At 36.7% G+C, this 20,675-nt stretch overlaps 1 protein-coding gene across 13 annotated transcripts in view; it reads left to right on the top strand.

Moving 5' to 3' along the window:
• The window catches only part of ZC3H12C (zinc finger CCCH-type containing 12C), an 89,624-nt gene that overhangs the window by 44,813 nt on the left and 24,136 nt on the right, over positions 1–20,675 (top strand). For all 13 annotated transcript variants that reach the window (XM_038536249.1, XM_038536248.1, XM_038536253.1 and 10 more), the window contains one exon: positions 1,770–2,521. In XM_038536249.1, coding sequence (XP_038392177.1) covers positions 1,842–2,521 — 680 coding nt within the window. In that variant the 5' untranslated portion in view covers positions 1,770–1,841. The remainder of the gene's footprint in view (positions 1–1,769; positions 2,522–20,675) is intronic.

Here is a 20,675-nt window from a genome sequence, read left to right as displayed (position 1 = left end):
TAATAGAAAAAATTGAAATGGATACAGCTCTATAACGGAGCAGATGTATATAGAGCTCTCCTAAGGAGTATTTCTTTTTATCAGTTGTGCAGGCCGGAGCCCAGGAGAGCCTGAAGTTTCTTTAAAACTAATAAATGCTATATTAATTAGAACAATGTTATCTGTCTTCTCAAGGAATAAAACCTGAAGAAACTCTTGTACAAGTGTGTAGGAGTTCTACACTGAAGAAATTTTAAGTGTATTGTTATCAAGCTAAAGATTCCATGTTCTAGTCTCTAGGATTTACCATATGTAATATAATTTGTTTCATTATGTAGAAATACTTCACTCTCTAATAAGTTCACCAAGTATGCATTCAAATGTGTGACTTCTTAGAAAAACACTTAGAGTTTTCTTAACATTTATATAATAGCTCCTTTCTAGTGTAAATAAGATGTTGAAGAGCTTTAGAATAAAATGTTTTTACAATTTTCTTTTTTAGATTATTTAAATAGGTGTTTTATGACAGTCTCAAATTCAGCTACCACTGCCTGGTTAACGTTATCCCTGGATAGAACATTGGAGTTGCCTTCATAAGTAAACTACTGATATCAATATAGTCCTTATACTGATGCACAAGAGCAGATAATTTTCTTTTGCTAACCTGTTCCTGGTAGAGAAATAACAATGATTCCCAAAAGACATTAAGGAAACTTAGCAAACCAGCAAAAGTGTTTTAAACAGTAAAAGCATTCCTGAGGGGACGAGGGTGGAGTAGGAGAAAAGATGACTTTTTAACCAAATGCAGATAATGGATAACTAATTATCTGATATAATACAGAAATATTTTCTTATGTTAAATGCAGTAAATTAAGATGACACTTATTCAGTGTACTTTATTTGCTGCTTATTTTGTGTGAACTTTTCATTTCTCTGCTTTCTATAAATGTGCATAGAAGAGCTTCCCCGCCCCCCCCCCCCCCGCCCCCGGAATGAAATAGATGGTAGTGTCCCTGACACTTAGTAAGGAAGGATAGCATAGCATTAAAATTTGTATTCTGTTACTATGCTCTGTATCCACAAAATAAAGATTGTTAGAGCAAAACTGTTCATCTTCTAAATGGAGTGTAATTCACTTTGTGAGTATTTAGTTCTTTGCTGGCTGTTGTAGAATTGTGCTCTTTTAGCAACTCCACCTAAATTATATTTGGAATGTCTTTAGGTTGTTGTTAAGCTTGATCCAAATTAATGTCAATTTTTCAATTATAGTAAGTTAATGTTTTCCTTTCTTTCCATATGGCTTCCCCTTCAAAATAATCTTTACAAATGTTTATGAATTCTTTTAGAGCAAATGTATGTAACCTATCACGGTATACCTAGAACATGCTTTTTGGTAATATTCTAGGTGTCAGTCTGGAAACATTGGCCTTTCTGACAGTGAAAAGATCTCTTCCATGAAAGGCTAAGAAGCAGCATGTTAGAGTGGGAAAAGCATGGATTTGGGAGTCACGTAAAACTGAGTAAAAAAAAAAAAAAAAAATCCAGTTCCACTAGTTATTTTCTTTGTTGCCTTAGCGGGATTGCTTGGCATTCTGCTTCCGAACTCCTTCATCTGAGAAATAGGGCCAGATACTATCTGGGGCAAAAGTGTTATGAGGGATGAAAAGATGTAGAGAAACCGCAAAGTGGGTATTCAGTAGTTTGACGATGCTCTCGTCAACTTCTGTATTGGAATAGGAATGAAACAGTAAAGAGACAAAATTCTAAATATTTTACATTTTTTTCTCTAGGAATACGGGGTGCTTTGCATTCAGGAATATAGAAAAAATAGCAAAGTGGAGTCAAGTACACATAACAGCTTCATGGGCTTGAAGGATCCTCTGGGGCATGACCTAGGCCACCTTTATGTGGAGAGCACTGACCCACATTTAAGTACATCTGTACCTTGGTCAATGGTAGAGAAGCCAACAATGGATAAAGTCAATTCCGGGAAGGAAGAAAAAGAGGTGTCTGAAGAGAATACGAGCTCTGGCGACTCTGAAGAAAGCACACATTCTGACAATGAGTCCGAACAATTGAGAAGCGTTTCAGTAGAGCCATGCTTATTAACCAAGACTCACAGACAACTGTGTAGGTCTCCCTGCTTAGAGCCTCACATACTCAAACGCGGTGACATTTTGCAAGACTTTAAACCTGAGGAGTCCCAGACTACATCCAAGGAAGTGAAGAAACCCCCTGATGTGGTGCGAGAATACCAAACAAAACTGGAGTTTGCACTGAAGCTAGGCTATTCTGAGGAACAGGTTCAGCTTGTGCTAAATAAACTCGGTACCGATGCTTTAATCAACGACATTCTGGGAGAACTCGTCAAGCTTGGAAATAAAAGCGAGACTGAACAAACAGTGAGTACGATTACCAGCGTGACGCGGGACACATCCTCCCTGGAGTCTCAGCGCTCCGACTCTCCAATGCAAGAGATTGTAGCGGACGATGGGGAGAATCTCAGACCAGTAGTTATTGATGGCAGCAACGTGGCAATGAGGTGAGTGGGGAGGTCTTTACTCATTCTTACCAGACCATCTTGGGGAGGGTATTTCTAATTTCGTGATCGTTGCTCTTCTACAAGTCGATAAGGTCGAGATTATTCTGCATCCCAACCTTGGCTTATGTATTTCTAATTAGGTCTCTTTTAGTTTTCTATCAGTCTCCTTCTAGGGAGAAGGGGGTGGTCAGCCATCCTCCCCCCATTTGTCTTTAAATAGAGACCCTCTTTCCCCAGATCAGTCTCTTTTTTTCCTCATCTGGCTAAATTATTATGGCATAAAAATTAGCACATATTCCTAGTTGAGTGTTAGCCACTAGTTTTAAATGTAGAACTTGAGTATGATGATATTCACCAATTTTGGAATCTAGTCAGATAAATAGTCCATTTCTGTGTGAAGTCAAATAACCATAGGGAAAAAAATGCCAGTTCTTTCAGAAAATTATTTTTATTGATTTGGAAACAAATCAGAGTTACAGTTTCAAATTTCTTTTGTTTCACTTAAGAAATGTAAATTCAAAAATAATTCCTTAGGAACTGGGGATTAAAAAAACAAGAGCAAAACTTCTAATGAAATTCTTTTACGAATTTTGATAACTTGAAATTTTAAGTGCATCTAAATTCAGTTAGTATAAAGTTAATTATCCTCAGTGTTCAGAACACTGGTGGGGGTATAAAAATATGTAAAGTCATCAATTATTTTGGAGAACTTAGAATTTCATATATTGTTTCTTGAAGAGTGATCTGAGGATGCCTGCCACAGGTGTCATCTAGGAAAACATCTAGAGCAATGCTGTTCAATAGAAACATAATGTAGGCACAGGTATCATTTAAAATTTTCTGGTACCTACATTAGAAAGTTAAAGAGGTAAAATAATATGGATGACATATTTTATTTAGCCTATTACATAGCCAAAATGTAATTTCAACATATAATCGATAACAAGATATTTTGCACTATTGTTTTGATATTGAGCCTTAACATTGGATATCTTACACTTACTGCACATCTCAATTCAGACGAACCATACTTCCAGTGCTCAATAGCCACCTGTAGTTAGGGGCCACCATACTAGACAGTATAGTTCTAGAGACCCGCCAACTCCACACACAGACTTACCAAGTCCAGGTTAAGGGGTAGCTCATGCATCTCCTTTTGTAACAAGTACCCCAGCTAGTAAGAATGTGTATTGAAATTTGAGAACCATTGGTTTTTAGTAGGTGAGAGTAAGGACTTGTACACAGGTTATGAGAAGGACCAACTTCTGATCCTCAAAATAACCTTTTCAGGTGGAAGCTGTATTATCTTTCTTTCATTTAGAAGCAAATGAGACTTACAGGGTAGTAATTGCTTACCCAAAGTAAAGCATAATTCAAACCCAAATATGAAAAAAAAAAAACAAATATGTTTGACTTCAGAGTCTGTACACTTTTTATCGGATAATGAGAGATAAGAACAAGTTGAAAACGTTCAAGCCAGACCTTAAAAGGTCTTGAGTGACAAGCTAGAGAGTTTAAACTTGCCCTAATCTGAAGGTAATGGAAGATTTTTGTGGAGAGGAATGTAAGAGTAGAGTTGTGCCATCTACTGATAATCTGGCAGTGATGCTTAGAGTGGATCATAGGAGGCCAGAGATCAATTTGGTTGCACACAACCCTTTCTGATGGAGTAAAGAGGGCCTTGAGTGTCACAGAGGTATGAAGTGTATGTATGGCCTTGAGAAGTCTTTCAGTAAAATAACCTGTTATTTAATCTTTCCCGAGCTTCACCATGGAATGATTTCTTTTTTCCTTGTAATCCAGAACTAGTGAATAATGACCTCAGCAGAGTGATAACTTGAAAGGCCAAAACATCATGAAACCTCCAGGAGAGAGAGTAATAAGGGGAAGTAGTAGGATCTGGAGAAACACCTGTGACAGTAGCCAATGATCAGAATCACCAGGGGGAGTCTTAAAACATATACCTTCCAGATCTCTACTCTTGGATAATGTGAACCAATGGGACTATGATAGAGCCCAAATAATAATGTATTTCTTAAGTGCCAAGGTACTTCTGATGCATAGTCAGTATCAGAAATCATTCAGCCTGAAATGTGGATATTTACAGGTCAGGAGATAAAAGAGAGTGATGGTTCAGGGAAATAGCGGTGTGAAAAACATGAGTGTAAGAAGAAAGTACGGTGCTAGGAAAACTAAGGACCTACAAATGCCATCAAACTGGAAGAAATGCAGCTTTAAGGAGACAATACCTTGTGGGTAGTACTGAAAAAAGATCAGAGGACGTGACAGCTGGGAAGTCACTGTCTTCAGGAATGCCACGTGGCATTAAAGATAGAAACCAAATTACAGGGATGTCAGGAAGTGAAGGAATAGGGGAGCCTGGCTGGCTCAGTCGGAGGAGTGTGTGTGACTCTATCTCAGGCTTGTGTGTTCAAGCCCCACACTGGACATAGAGACTACTGAAAAATCTTTTTAAAAAGAAAGAAAGAAATAGAGCCAGACCGGTATTCTAGAAAGTTGACGGAGGAAGGGAAGAAGGAGGAAGAAGTGTTGGGGGAGAACTTTGTTTAGTTCTGGGTTTAAGAATGAGGCTGTCTAAGCAGAGGGTCTGGGGAGGAGTCTCCTCAGGAGAGGAAGACAGGAACGACAGGACAGTTTAACCTTTGCAGCAGAGTTCTCGAGGGGGGAGCAAGAAAGGCACAGGTAGAATATTTGGCGTTGGAGGTAAACGCACTTTCAGAAAGGAATGAACAGACCTCGGATGGGAAAGGGCAGGAGACTTCTAAAACTCGGAGCCCACAGAAATGAGTTGCTGAGATGGATGTCATCGAGCTAAATGATGTCACAGTAGGATCAGCCTCACATCAACGCCTACGGCTAACACCTTGTTCCCAGTGGAAATGAAAGGTCCTTGGATAATTGAAACTTGACGTCAGACTCTAAACTTTCCTTATGGCACATGGTGAAAATCATCCACAGGAGAACCGTGATACTAAAATAGATGGCATAATTAAGGCATTTGAACAGTCTATTCTTATGTAATTATGAAAACAAACTTCTACCCCCACACTCTCTTGGCACCTCCCCACTTCCCTTGCTGCGAAGTTGGGACAGCTTGACGCCCGTTCTTCTCTCCATCATATATTTTAATCTGACACTTAAACTGAAGTGCTCCAGGCATTTCAGGACAGAACAAGTTGACAGGAAATTTTTATTATAGCAGCATTATACTATCAGTCACAATAAAATGTTGTATCACGTCCATAACTTTGAAAGTGCCAGAACTCATGAAAATTCATAGTAAACTTTTATATGCTGCCATTTATAAGATCTACATAAAGTAAAAAAAAAAAAGTCATTTAAAAATACATATCTACTGCAGATTCTAAATCTTAATTTAACAAAAAATGCAGACAGATTTCACCCATTTCATGTCTCATAAAACATGCTTTTACTCTTGAAATTAATTTCCCACTTGTGCTAAGGTAGGCAAACCTGTTGTATAATAAATTTGTACACATAATATTAAAATAGTAAGTAAATATGGGGGCCAGTTAAAAATAGAGTACTATTTTGTTTTCTTTCTCTCAGGCCGAAGCAGTCCATATATAAGATGAATATATTTTAGTTTCATTTAAAATGCCAGCCATAGAACTGATAGAAGATGATTTAGATAGAACTTAAAAGTAGGAAGGCAAGGGTATTTTTATTAAAATTAACAAAGTATACTTAAAAAAATTAGTTCTCTGTGTACCACCTTGCGATTCTAAATAAGTTGTTAAAACTTTGCAGCTGTACTTTTCAAAATTATAAAAAGGAGAATTCCTATCTTACAGGATTACTATTAGAATTAAAGGTAATTAATAGCAAGTGCCTGGCATGTCATAGGGTCTCAGGAAATTACAGCGATTGCATTAGAGCTAGATTTTATATTTCAATCCAGAAAATAGTAACTAATGAATACTTTGAATACTTTGTTACCCTAGGGTTTTTTCCTTCCAGTATTTAATAAGCATAGCAATTTAGCAGCCCCATTTTATTTATATGATTTATAGGAATATTTCAATTCTTGCCTCAAGTTTATATCATCTGTGATTTTCAGTGATGGTTTCTACAGTTTCTTAAAGGAGACGGGCTCTTAGATCCTGGTGCCTTCAAAGTCTCACAAGGACAAGCCACATAAGTGAGATGGCACCTAAGGTCCCAGGACTGCAGGGACCTTCCAGTGGTGGCTTGGAGGGAGCATGCTACTGCTTCCCATGGATTCATATGGTTTTTAAAATGTGCCACATTAAAAAAAAAATGCTGCATTGATAGAAGTTCTGGGTAAGTTTGTTGAATAAGCAAGTCATCAATAATTGACAATTACCCAGAACTTAGTTTAGCGTAATTTGTGATACCTGTTTCACTGCTAAGTATGGAGGGCATAAGCATATTAAAACAGAAAAGTGAAGTGTAGGGAAAACCCTAAACTTTTGCATATAAAATAGTAAGTATTCAAAATGTGTTTGGCTTTGGAAATATGAATATGAAACAGAATGAAATTTATATTTAGTGGAGCTTGATAACAAATCCTGATAAAAGGTGCAGTTGATTTTAATTCCTTAAAAAAAAAAAAAAAGAAAAACCTGCAAACTGGTCATTGGGCAAATAGGCCTCTTTCTTTAAAGGGACAGATACTTGATAATGTAGATACACAATGAGGTGTGTGGCCCCGATAGAGACACAGAAATAAAGCATGAGTAATATTTATCATATTTCTGAAATGAAATTCTTAGGCTATTGTGATTTTTTTTTAAATTTCCTCCAAGTAGCTTTATAATGCTTCGAACTCTGTAATTCCATTAAACTTAAAGTAGTTCAGTAGTATGGTTCATCTCTGTCCAGAGGTATCCAGTAGTTAAAATTCAAACTTTCCCTTAAATCCAGTGCTCTTCTAATTTGCATGTAAAGTTTCAGATGACTCGTCATGTCTTTAACAAAGTACAGTCCTGAGAGTCACTGGAGTGGGTGTATGATAAGATGACTTATGTGTCTGTGTGCTTTGATTACTGAGTCCTCGATGATTTTTTTTAATTGAAGTATTATTCACAGACAATGTTATACGAGTTTTATGTTTACAACATATTGATTTGACAGTTCTACACGTTATTTATTGTTCACCATGATAAACGTAATTACCATATGTTACTACAGTAATATTGACTGTATTCCCTAATGTTGTTATTTTTCATCTCCATGACTTACTGATTTTTTTGTCTGGAAGTTTGTACTTCTGAAGCCCCCTTACCTATTTCACACACACACTTCCAACCAGCTACCCCAGTGGCAACCACCAGTTTGCTCGCTGTATTTAAGTGTAGTTATCCTTTTGTTCTTTGTTCATTTGTTGTTGTTTTTTTTTCTTAGATCCCACATATAAGGGAAGCTCTATAGGGTATTTGTCTTTCTCTGCCTAACTTATTTCATTTAGCCTAATATTCTCTAGGTCCATCCAAAGAATGAGATCTCATTCTTTTCTATGACTGAGTAATATCCTTTGTGTGTGTGTGTGTGTGTGTGTATACTGTATCTTCTTTATCCATATAACTATAAATGAATACTGAGGCTGCTTCCATATCTTGGCTATTGTAAGTAATGCTGCAATAAACATAGGAGTGCAAATGTCTTTTTGAACTAGTGTTTTCCTTTTCTTTGAGTAAATACCCAAGAGTGTAATTACTTCATCTTGTAGTATTTCTATTTTTAACTTTCTGAGGAACCTCTACACTTTTCCATTGTGGCTGCACCAGTTTGCATCCCCACCAACAGTACACCAGGAAGGGTTCCCTTTTCCCAGTATCCTTGCCAGTTTGGTTTTTGGTATTGAGTTGTATGAATTCTTTGTTTCTTTGAGTACTAACCACTTATCAGATATAGGATTTGTAAATATCTTCTCCCATTCAGTAGATTGCCTTTTCGTTTTGTTGGTTTCCTTTATGCAAAAACTTATTTTGGCGTACTCATAATAGCTTATTTTTGCTTTTGTTTCCCTTGCCGGACAAGACACACCTAGAAAAATGTTTCTACAGCTAATGTCAACAAAATTACTGTTATTGCCTTTGTTTTCTTCTAGTTGTATGGTTTGAGGTCTCGCTTTAGGTCTTTAATCCATTTTGAGTTTATTTTTGTGTAAAGAAACATTTACTTTGGAAATATTTATTTAGAAATACTTATTTTGGTGTAAGAAAATTGTCCAGTTTCCTTCTTTGGCATGTTGCTGTCCAGTTTTCTCAGCACCATTTATTAAAGAGACTGTCTTCTCCCCACTATATGTTATTCTCTCCTTTGTCATAGATTACCTGACCATATAGGTGTGGGTTTATTTCTGGGGTCTCTGTCCTATTCCATGGATCAATGTGTCTGTTTATGTATCAGTGCCACACTGTTTTGACTCAGAGAGCTTTGCAGTATATCATGAAATCTGGTATTGTGATACCTCCAGCTATGTTCTTCTTTCTCAAGATTGCTTTGGCTTCCTCAAATTCTTTTGTAGTTCTGTACAAATTTTAGTATTATTTTGATCTGGATCTGAGAAAAATGCTCTTGGTTTTTTATACGGCTTGCTTTGAATATGTAGATTGCTTTGGATAGTATAGACATTTTAGAAATATTATTCTAGTCTATGAACATGGCATGTCTTTCCATTTGTGTCATCCTTAATTTTTTTTATGAGTGTCATCTAGTTTTTTAAGGATACATCTTTCACCTCCTTGGTTAAATTTTTCCTAGGTATTTTATTCTTTTTGGTGCAATTGTACATGGTATTGTTTTCTTAAATTCTCTTTCTGCCACTTCATTATTAGTATATAGAAATGTAACCTATTTCCATGTTTAATTTTTTATCCTGCAATTTTACTGAAATTTGTCAGTTCTACTAGTTTTTGGTACAGTCTTTAGGATTTTCTCTGTACAGTATCAAGTCATCTGCAAAAAGTGATACTGTTATTACTTCTTCCTTACAGGTTTGAATGCCTTCTATTTCTTTTGCTTGTCTGATTGCTGTCCCTAGGACTTCTAGTACTATGTTAAATAAAAGTGATGAGAGTAAATATCTGTATTTTTTTTTTGATATCTGTATTTTCTTCCTGATTTTGAAGGAAAAGCTTTTAGCTTTTCACCACTGAATATGATGTTACCTGTGGGTCTGTCATATGTAGCCTTAATTATGTTGAGGTATGTTTCCTCTATACCAACTTTGTTGAGAATTTTTAACATGAATGGATATTGTTTTTTGTTAAATGCTGTTTCAGCATTTATTGAGACTATCATGTGAGTTTTTTCTTCCTCTTGTTAATATGATATCTCACACTGATTAATTGCAAATATTGAACCATATTTACATCCCTGAAATAAATCCCACTTGATCATGATGAATGATTTTTTTGATGTATTTGTTAATTCAGTTTGCTTATGTTTTGTTGAGAATTTGTGCATCTATGTCACCAAAGATGTTGCCTATAGTTTTTCTTTTTTAAGATTTATTTGAGAGAGAGAGCAAGCATGAGCGGGGAAGGGAGAGAGAGAAGATCCTCAAGCAGACTCCCTGGTAAGCATGGATCCCAATGTGGGGCTCGATCCCAGGACCCTGAGATCATGACCTGAGCCAATACTAAGAATCAGCTGCTTAACCAGCTTTAGCCACCCAGGGACCTCAGGCCTATAGTTTTCTTATTTTGTAGCGTCTTTGCCTTTGGTATCACGGTAATGCTGACCTCACAGAACAAATTTGGATGTTTACCTTCCTCTTTTATTTTTTTGAATAGTTGAGAAGAATAAATATTGACTCTTTTTTAATGTTCAGTATAATTCACCTCTGAAACTATCTGGTCCTGGACTTTTCTTTGTTGGCAAAGTTATGATTACTGATTCCATTTCATTAATAATAATCAGTCTGTTCAGTTTTCTATTTCTTCCTGATTCAGTCTTGGAAGATTGTATGTTTCTAGGAATTTATACATTTCTTCTAGGTTGTCCAGTATGTTGGCATATAGTTTTTCATGATATTCTTCTATAATCCTTACTATTTCTGTGATGTTCATTGTTACTTCTCTTCATTTCTGATTTATTTATTTGTGTCCTCTTTTTTTCTTGATCAGTGTACCTAAAGGTTTATCAGTTATGTTTGTCTTTTCACAGGACTGTCTCTTCTTTTCACTGATTTTTTTCCTATTGTTTTTTCATCTCTATTTCATTTATATCTGCTATAATCTTTATTCTTTCTTTTCTTCTAGCTTTGGGTTTTCTTTGTTGTTTTTCTAGATCCTTTAGGTGTAAAATTAGGTTGTTCATTTGAGATTTTTCTTTTTCGTGAGATAGGCCTGGGTAACTATAAACTTGCTTCTTACAATGGCTTTTTCTGTGTCCCAAGGATTTTGGGCCATTTGTTTTCATTTTCACTTGTCTCCATGTATTTTTTTTTATTTCCTCTTTGGTATTTCAGTTGGCCCCATTCATTGTTAAGTAGCCTGTTTTTTTTTTAGTCTCTGTGCATTCATGTTCTTCCCAGATTCTTTTCTTGTAACTGATTTCTAGTTTTATATAGTTGCACTCAGAAAAAGATGCTTGATATGATTTCAGTCTTCTTAAATTTATTGAGACTTGTCTTGTGGCCTATCATGCAATGTCTTCTGGAAAGTGTTCCATGCACTTTAAAAATCGTGTATTTTGCTCTTTTTGGAGGAAATCTGTATCTTTTAGGTATCTTTTAGGTCTATCTGGTCTAATGTGTCATTCAAAGCCATTCTTTCCTTGTTGATTTTCTGCCTAGGCGATCTATCTACTGATGAAAGTGGAGTGGTACAGTCTCCTCTTACTGTATTACTGTCATTTTCTCCCTTCATGTCCTCTCTTAAAATTTGCTTTATGTATTTAGCAAATACATATATGTAATATATGTTAAAAACAGATATTTACAACTGTTATGTCCTCTTATGGATGATCTCATTATCATTTTGTAGTGCCCTTTGTCTCTTGCTACAGTCTTTGTTTTAAAGTCTTATTTTGTGTGATACAAGTATTGCTACCCCTACTTTGTTTTCATTTCCATTTGCATGGTATATGTTTTTCTTTCTTTTTTTTTCTTTTTTTGTTTAAAATTTTTACTTATTTATTCATGAGAGACACAGAGAGAGAGGCAGAGACACAGGCAGAGGGAGAAGTAGGCTCCATGCAGGAAGCCCGATGTGGGACTTGATCCCGGGACCCGGGGACCACACCCTGAGCCAAAGCAGATGTTCAACCACTGAGCCACCCAGGCATCCCAGTGTATGTTTTTTAACTCTTCCCTTTCAGTCTATGTGTATCTTTAGGTGAGTCTCTTACAGACAGTGTAGAGATTGGTCTTTTTTTTATCATTCACTCACCCTATGTCTTTTAATTGGAACATTTAGTCTATATTTAAATTATTGACAGGTGTGTACTTATTGCCATTTTCCTCATTGTTTTCTGGTTGTTTTTTTAGTTCTCCTCTGTTCTTTTCTTCTTTTGACCTCTTTTGTTGTGGTTTGGTAACTTTCTTTAGTGCTATGCTTGGATTTCTTTCTCTATTTTTTGTGTTATCTATTAAAGGTTTTTGATTTGTGGTTATCATTGGGTTGATCTGTAACATCTTATGTGTATTACAGACTGTATTAGGTTGATGGTTGCTTAAGTGTGAACATATTCTAAAAGCACTAAATGTTTATCCTCCCCACCATGTTTTATATATAGATGTCATATTTTACATCTTTTTTTTTTGTATCCCTTAACTAATTTTTGTAGATATAATTGATTTTACTACTTTTTTGTTCAGACTTCCATACTGGCTTCATAAGTGATTAATCTACTACCTGTACTATATATTTGCTTTTACCTGTGAAGTTGTTGCCTTCCATAATTTTCTTCTAGTTGTGGTCTTTGCACCTGAAGGCCTCCCTCTAATGATTCTTGTGAGGCTGGTTTAGTGGTGAGGAACTTTAATTTTTGTTTATCTGGGAAACTCTTCTTCTATCCTGAATGATAATCTTGCTGGGTAGAGTATTGGTTATAGAGGTTTTTGCTTCCTCTCAGCACTTTGGATATATCCTGCCACTCCTGCAAAGTTTTATCCAAAACTTTATCTTGCCTGCAGAATTTCTGGCAAAAAAAAATCCGCTGATAGCCTTATGGGATGCCCTTTGTATGTAACTGTTCCCTTTTTACTTGCTGCTTTTTAAATTTGTTCTTTATCACCACTTCCTGCCATTTTAATTGTTACGTGTCTTTGTGTGGACCAATGTGGGTTCATCTTGTTGGGGTCTTTCTGTGCTTCCTGGACCTGGGCGTCTGTTTTCTTCCTCAGATTAGGGAGGCTTTCAGCTATTTTCTTCTAATAAGTTTTCTGTCCCCTGCTCACTCTTTTGTCCTTCTCGGACTCTTGTAATGCAAATGTTATTACACTTGGTGATGTTGCTGAATTCCTTTAACCTACTCTCATTTTTCTATTATTTTTTTCTTTTTTCTCTTCAGCTTGGTTGCTTTCTATTACCTGATCTTTCAGATCACTGATCTGTTCTTCAGTGTCCTCTACTCTGCTATTTATTCCTTCTAGTATATTTTTTATTTCCATTACTGACTTCTTCAGCTCTCACTACCTCTTTTCTATATTTTCTACCTCTATTTTTTTGATCTTTTTTTTTTAATTTTTTTTATTTATTTATGATAGTCACAGAGAGAGAGAGACAGAGACAGAGACACAGGCAGAGGGAGAAGCAGGCTCCATGCACCGGGAGCCCAACATGGGATTCGATCCCGGGTCTCCAGGATCACGCCCTGGGCCAAAGGCAGGCGCCAAACCGCTGCGCCACCCAGGGATCCCTTCTACCTCTATTTTTATAAATCCTGAGATCATCTACTCTTTTCTCAAGTTAGTATCTGTTAGAATCATTACTTTGAATTCTGTATTAGGCATATTGCTTATCTCCATTTCACTTAGCTCTTTTACTGTGATTTTGTCTTGTTCTTTCATTTAGGACATATTCCTCTGTCTCCTCATTTTGTCTAACTCTCCATTTGTTTTCGTGTGTTAGGTAGGTAAGCTGTGTCTTCTGGTCCTATAGCAGTCTTGTGTAGAAGAGGTCCTGCGCACAGTGCCCTGTGTTCCTGTATGGGCCGCATGTTCCCTGCTGTTGTGGCTAATCTGTGATTGTTTTCAGCCCAGCAAGCTGCAGTGACCCACTTTGCCTGCTATGTGCATGCTGGGCAGGGTTTGTTCCCCATACTGTTGAGAGGCCAGAGGCCACTGCCATGGTTGGTTTATGGGCAGGCCAGGAGTCAGCCCAGGTGTCTGCAGTTAGCTTCTCTGCCACAACTGCAGGCCAAACTACAGGCTTTGCTGCCTGTGTGACAGAGAGGCTCTTGTCGGTAGGTGGGACCAGCAGTCAGACTATGTGCATGCCACTGGCCACTCGGCCACATCTGTAGGTGCACCCAAGGGCAGGGCTAAGTGGTTGGGCTGCTGGAACTGTGGGTATGCTGGTGTGTGGGGATGTCTCTCCATCCCCAAGCAGGAGTCACTTTGCATTGGTGCTGATCCTTCTGGGGTTGCCTGCAGGATGTGGTAGGGCAAGAGCTGCTTTGGAGGTTGGCCCACCAAAGTGGGTGGTTTGATGGGCAGGCCCACAGTGGAGTGCCGGGGCACAACTGTGGTACCAGGAAGACAGATGGAGAGTTGACAGCACCGACTACTGCAGGCATCTGGCTATCTGGGCTGAGGAGGGTCAGGATGAGAAATGGCACCCACCAGCACTTTTGTTCTTGGAGAAATCTCTTGCAATTCTCTGCCCTTCCATCACACATTCTAAGATCAGCCAATAAACTTCTTACATGTGTATCCCAGGCACTTTCCACACTGCTGTTACTAGGTTGTGTCTCAGTGGAGTTACTTACTACTCTGGCTCTTTAAGGGCAGGGATTCAGTTTCCCATTGCCCTCTGGCTCTCCTGATTTTTTTGGTTCCCTGGGCTCAGTCCTGATGATTTTTTAAGCTTCTGAAGTTAAGCCCCACTGGTTTCCAAAGCCAGATGTTATGTGGGCTCATCTTCCTAGTGCAGGTTCCTGGAGCCATGGGCACCTGGCATGGGGTCTGATCCTCTTGCTTCTCCCTGTGATTTCCCTCCTCTTCATGATTATTCCCACCAGAGATCTGGTTCCCAACCAGGGCTCCACCCCTCTTTCCTCTGCAATAAAGCTCCCTTCCTCTGATGAACTACAAAAGGTCTGTTCTGTTAGTCTTCAGGTCATTTTCAGAATTTGTTATATGGATGTGGCTGTTACTGTGCCCTTGGGTCAAGTTGAGCTCAGGATCCTCCTCTTCTTCCAATCTCCCAATGCTAGTACTTGACTTATTTTTTTATTTTTTTAATTTTTATTTATTTATGATAGTCACAGAGAGAGAGAGAGAGAGAGGCAGAGACACAGGCAGAGGGAGAAGCAGGCTCCATGCACCAGGAGCCCGACGTGGGATTCGATCCCGGGTCTCCAGGATCGTGCCCTGGGCCAAAGGCAGATGCCAAACCGCTGCACCACCCAGGGATCCCTAATACTTGACTTCTTCAGTATGCTTCCATGACCTGGTTATTCAAACTAACTATCTCTGTATTTTGCTTTAGCTTCTACCCATTATATGAGTAATAAACAAGAAAAAACCCGGAGCCTCATCACTCCCCCTACATGATAATGTACCATAGGTTCTCCTATTGAATAAAATGAAAACTAGGCACACCGCTCTTCTCTTTCTGATATGAACAAATCATTGAAACTCCTCCTCACTCCTTCCCCCCAATCATGGCAAGTCCTCTGTCTTGGTCAGGGAACCAAGGTATCTGGATTTAGATCAAAAAAGAAAAGAAAATATATGCAAAGGTTAAACTGTGGGCAACTGAAAAAAAAAAGATAAACTAAGAATATCCATTGCTGAATATTACTCAGCTACTAGAAATGACAAATACCCACCATTTGCTTCAACGTGGATGGAACTGGAGGGTATTATGCTGAGTGAAGTAAGTCAATCGGAGAAGAACAAACAGTGTATGTTCTCATTCTTTTGGGGAATATAAATAATAGTGAAAGGGAATATAAGGGAAGGGAGAAGAAATGTGTGGGAAATATCAGAAAGGGAGACAGAACGTAAAGACTGCTAACTCTGGGAAACGAACTAGGGGTGGTAGAAGGGGAGGAGGGCAGGGGGTGGGAATGAATGGGTGACAGGCACTGGGGGTTATTCTGTATGTTGGTAAATTGAACACCAATAAAAAATAAATTAAAAAAAAAGAATATCCATTGCTTTTGTATACCAATCAGAGAGCAGGGAATGAAGAACTTAACTATTTCTACCTCCACCCCCAAAAGGGCTTGTGATAGAAACCAGCTGGTGTTAGACCAAATCTCAGTGTTAACAGGGATGTAGATAGCACTCTAGGTGAATCACTGAACGTTTGAACAGAAATCAGGTATAGATATTAGAGTATGAGCAGAGAAGATGTGTAAATTGTGATAACTTTCTTTATATCAATGTTAGTGGGGTAAACCCATATATTTATAAAATACAAGCAGAGTCTAGTAATCTATATAAATGGAACTTGGCTTCAGATTTCTTAAAAGCTCAAAGGCTTTCATGTATCTAATCTGGTTTGTGATGCTTTGTGAACTCATTTCAATGTAAATTTGAATATTGAAGGTCATCTTACCCAGGATTTAAAATTTGCCTTCAGTTATTTGTTGGGTTTGCTGTCCTATTGCCTATTTACTATTTAAGTACAGCCCCAATAAAATCCTCCTGGACACCTAGTCCAAGCGTTTGCTTTGCACCGTGAGAGAGAGTTCATTCAAATTTGGTTTGGTTCTCAGCAAAAAGTAATCAAAATTCTGTGCAGTGGACCTGTGTGGTCCAATGTGGTGACTATTAGCCACCAGTGGCTTTGAGCTCTTGTAATATATCTGGTCTGAATTGAGATATCCTGTAAATATAAAATACATATCACATTTTGAGAAAGTATGAGTTAAATGAAATATTACTAACTTAATTTCAACTGCTTTTTCTTTTTCTTTTTTTTTTTTTTTTGCTCTTAAAAATGCACTATACTAGATCACTTAAAATTATATATGTGGTTCACATTATATTAGATAGCCTCTCAGTTGAATGCTTGTTATGCCCCAGCTTAATTGGGGCTTACCATTAATTAAAGGACAACTTAATTTTCCCCTAGGTGCGTATCCTAGGTATTACTTACATGTTATTTGGTGGTGTTCCATTTCTCTTACTGTTATAAAGAAAATCCTTAGAGACTGCAAAAAGAATCAGGACTAGTTTTTTTTCTGTTTTTAATTATATCAGTATGGAGTATGACAAAGACAAATATTAGTAATATTCCATTGCTTCTCTTTATAATCCTAAATTCACAATTCTGGTGGTTATCAATTATGAATTTTAATAGGCCAGTGGTCCGTAAACTTTGCTGTTATCTCAAATATGTTTATACCGAAACCTAGGAATCAGCAACATTAGTAATCCAGTTACATATGAATAAAGTTAATTACAGATCCCCTAAGTAATGTTACCAATTATAAGAAATGGGAAATGTTACCTATTTATAAGAAATAGAACAAAGTGAGCAGGGTCTATGTTTTCTACTTTTGCTGAAATTGAAGACATTTTTATACCTACTTAACAGATATGTTCTCTTCAACATCTTTAGATTAATGACCCAGTTGGATCAAGATTAGCTTAGGTGTGCTTCCTGTTACTAATTTTGGCTTCAAATTATGAACCTTATAAGGTCAACACAGTCTTTCTCCTTTCTTCCTTATGTTTTTCCATTCTCAAAACTCTCTTGACCACACTGTTGTTATATCCATAACCACATGAAAGGTGATAGTAAGCTATTTTGCATTTCATATATTTAATTGTAATTTTGGTGTTGAATATTTTCATTATTGTAAATCAGTGATTTTTCAGACTTTTTTTTTAAAGCCGTATAATCCTGCAAATCTTGTTGGAAGCACATTTTTAAAACAGACAAAATCAGAATTCTGTTTGAATTGAGTGATACAGGTGGGTTTTGTTTCCACTTAAAAATGCCCTTCCCTGGTGCCTAAAAGTGTCTCTGAGCCACCATGTGGAAGTTTTGAACACAACTTGGTGAACACTGATTAAATAATGACCAACAAGGGAGTATGGTTTTAGTTTCTGGTGGTACATTCAGTATTTAGCATCCTAACAACTAGGTTTAGCTTCAAAGTGATCTTGGTATATAGGAAAAAAAGAGCAGAGATCATAAATCTGAGCAGCTGTAAGAGTGACAGAATAGAAATCAATCGTATGAGCCTTCAGTGCAAAAGAAAATTTTGAATTCCCATGAGGCAGCACATAAAATTGTACATTCTCTCATACAATATAAAATTTAGACTACAATGATAGAGAAAGTAAAATTTTCTCTTATGTCTGTATTCAGGATTATATCCAGCTGCACTCCTTTTTCCCTGTTTAAGAAACATAGGATAGATGTGAAAATTTCTTTTAAAACAATCATAAAACATTGAAAAATGTATTAGTGAAGAAGGTCTTAAAGCCATTTTTTTAAAGAGTTTTTTAAAATTAAAATATCTTCATATGGCCAACCTGGTTTACATATGGTCAGGCCTAAAAATTGAGGGGAAAAAATCAAGTAATCAAATTTTTGAAGAGCAACTGGGTATATTAATAATTTAGTGTTCAATATTTTTAGCAGTGTTACTATGTTACAGTTACCTGTGATTGATATCCAGTGCACCCTGACTTCCTGTAATGTCACAGAGCTAAATCTGAACTTGAAGGACTTGGTACAAAAGATTCAAATATGGTTTTCTAGTTTAAAGGGACACCTTTGGCTCCTAAATTTTTCATTGTAGCCACTTGGCTGACACCCCTGCTAACTTGTGTCTTACCCATAGCTTGATATTGTAATGGCCCATTAAAGCCACTGAAGTCTTATAATCATACTTGGACCTTCTGGTGGAGAATAGAGCATACTTATAGGTAAAGTTTTTGACTTAAATAAAAAATGATATATACAAGTTTATTTAAAAAAATTCTTTTTTTCAGTCCTCTGATTACCTTGACTACTTCTTGATTTCTTTGGAAAACCAAAAGAGTATAGTGAACTCCAGACATCAAATACATTGTTCTCAAAATCACACTTTACTATCCATGGTGAGTTTTAAAGCCAATAAAGATTTATTTTATTGGTTTCATTTTCAATCTGAAGCAAGTTTTTTCCATCTTCCACAAATTAGGACTACAGGGACATGAGAGAGTAAAGGCTCTAATCTTGTTACAGCCCTCTATGTGTGCCGGGCACTCTGCTGGGCGCCTTATGGATGCTACCTTGATCAGATGCTACCTTGATCATCACTCAACCTGCAGGGTTGGTGGATTGATCTCCATATCAAACATGAGAAAATTGAGGTTCAGAGCAAGTAACTCACCATGGTCATGCAGAAAAATGGTAAAGAAAATACGTAAACTCCTATCTAATTCCAAAGATAATGTCATTTTTCACCAGATTGGACTCCTCACTAGGAGCCATTCCTATTTACTAGTCCTAGTCTTATAACTACTGTTATAACTATTGTAATAATTAGCTGTGCTGATGTATTACCAGCATGACATTCTAGGTGTTATTTTTATAATTAGATTTTAGATCATTTATGGAAAGATTGTTTTAAGAATAGCTTTCCTTGGATTGTGTAAGTAATATACTTGCTACATAAATGTCAAAACAAAAAAAGTCATTAGTGATTTCCAAGTTGTTTATTTTTTTAAAGTTCACCATATTTATTTATTTATTTATTTATTATTTATTTATTTATTTATTGAAGTATAGTTGACATATACTGTTTTAGTTTCGGATGTACAACATAATGATTCAACAATTATATACATTACAGTGACCATCTGTCACCAAAGTTAGTAAAATATTATCAATGATATTCCCTAAGGTGTGCTTTTTATCCCTGTGCCTTATTTATGTAATAACTGGATGTCTGTACCTCTCCATCTCCTTCACCTATTTCACCTATTCTCCTCTAGCCCTCCCCTCTGGCAACCACCAATTTGAGCTCTGTATTTATGAGTCTGATGATTATCCTTTTTATGTCTGTTTTGGTACTTAGGTTTCCTTTTTAGATTCTTTACATGAATGAAATCGTGTGGTATTTGTCTTTCTCTAACTTATTTCACTTACTGTAATACCCTCTAGGTCCAGCCATGTTTTCATGAATAGCAAGATTTTATACTTTTCAAGACTAATATCTACACCACATCTTTTTTATCCATTCTTCTATGGGTGGATATTTAGGTTGCTTCCCTATTGTAAATAATGTTGCAATAAACCTAGGGGTGCATATATCTTTTCAAATTAGTATTTTATTTTCCTTTGAGTAAATACCCAGAAGTAGAGTACTGGACTATATAGTATTTCTATTAAGTTTTTGTGAAGAACATCTATACTCTTTTCCATAGTGGCTGAATCAGCTTATAACCTACCAACAGTGCTCGAGGGTTCTCTCTTCTCTACTTCCTCACTAACATTTATTATTTTTTGCATTTTTGATACTAACCATTCTGACTGACTTGAAGTGATACCTGATTGTGGTTTTGATTTGCATTTCCCTGATGATTAGTGATGTTAAGCATCTTTTCATGTATCTCTTGGCCATCCAGGTCTTATTTGGAAAAATATCTGTTTGGATCCTCTGCCAATTTTTAATTGGATTTTTTGTGGGGTTGTTTTTGAATTGTTTTTGTTGTGTGAGTTCTTTATATATTTTGGATAGTAAATCTTTATTAGATATATTCTTTTGCAAATATCTTCTCCCATTAGGTAAGTTGCCTTTTTATTTTGTTCATAGTTTTCTTTACTGTGCAAAAGCTTTTTAGTTTGATGTATTCCTTATTTATTTTGGTTTTGTTTGCCTTGCCTTGGAGACAGATCCAGAAAAATATGCTAAGATTGATGTCCAGGAGATCACTACCTGAATTTTCTTCTAGTGGTTTTATGATTTCAGGACTTACATTTAGGTCTTTAAATCCATTTTGAGTTTACTTTTATGTACGGGG

Source organism: Canis lupus, chromosome 5, assembly GCF_011100685.1.
Source record: "Canis lupus familiaris isolate Mischka breed German Shepherd chromosome 5, alternate assembly UU_Cfam_GSD_1.0, whole genome shotgun sequence".
NCBI lineage: Eukaryota > Metazoa > Chordata > Mammalia > Carnivora > Canidae > Canis > Canis lupus.
This window is presented reverse-complemented; position numbering and strand designations above follow the sequence as displayed.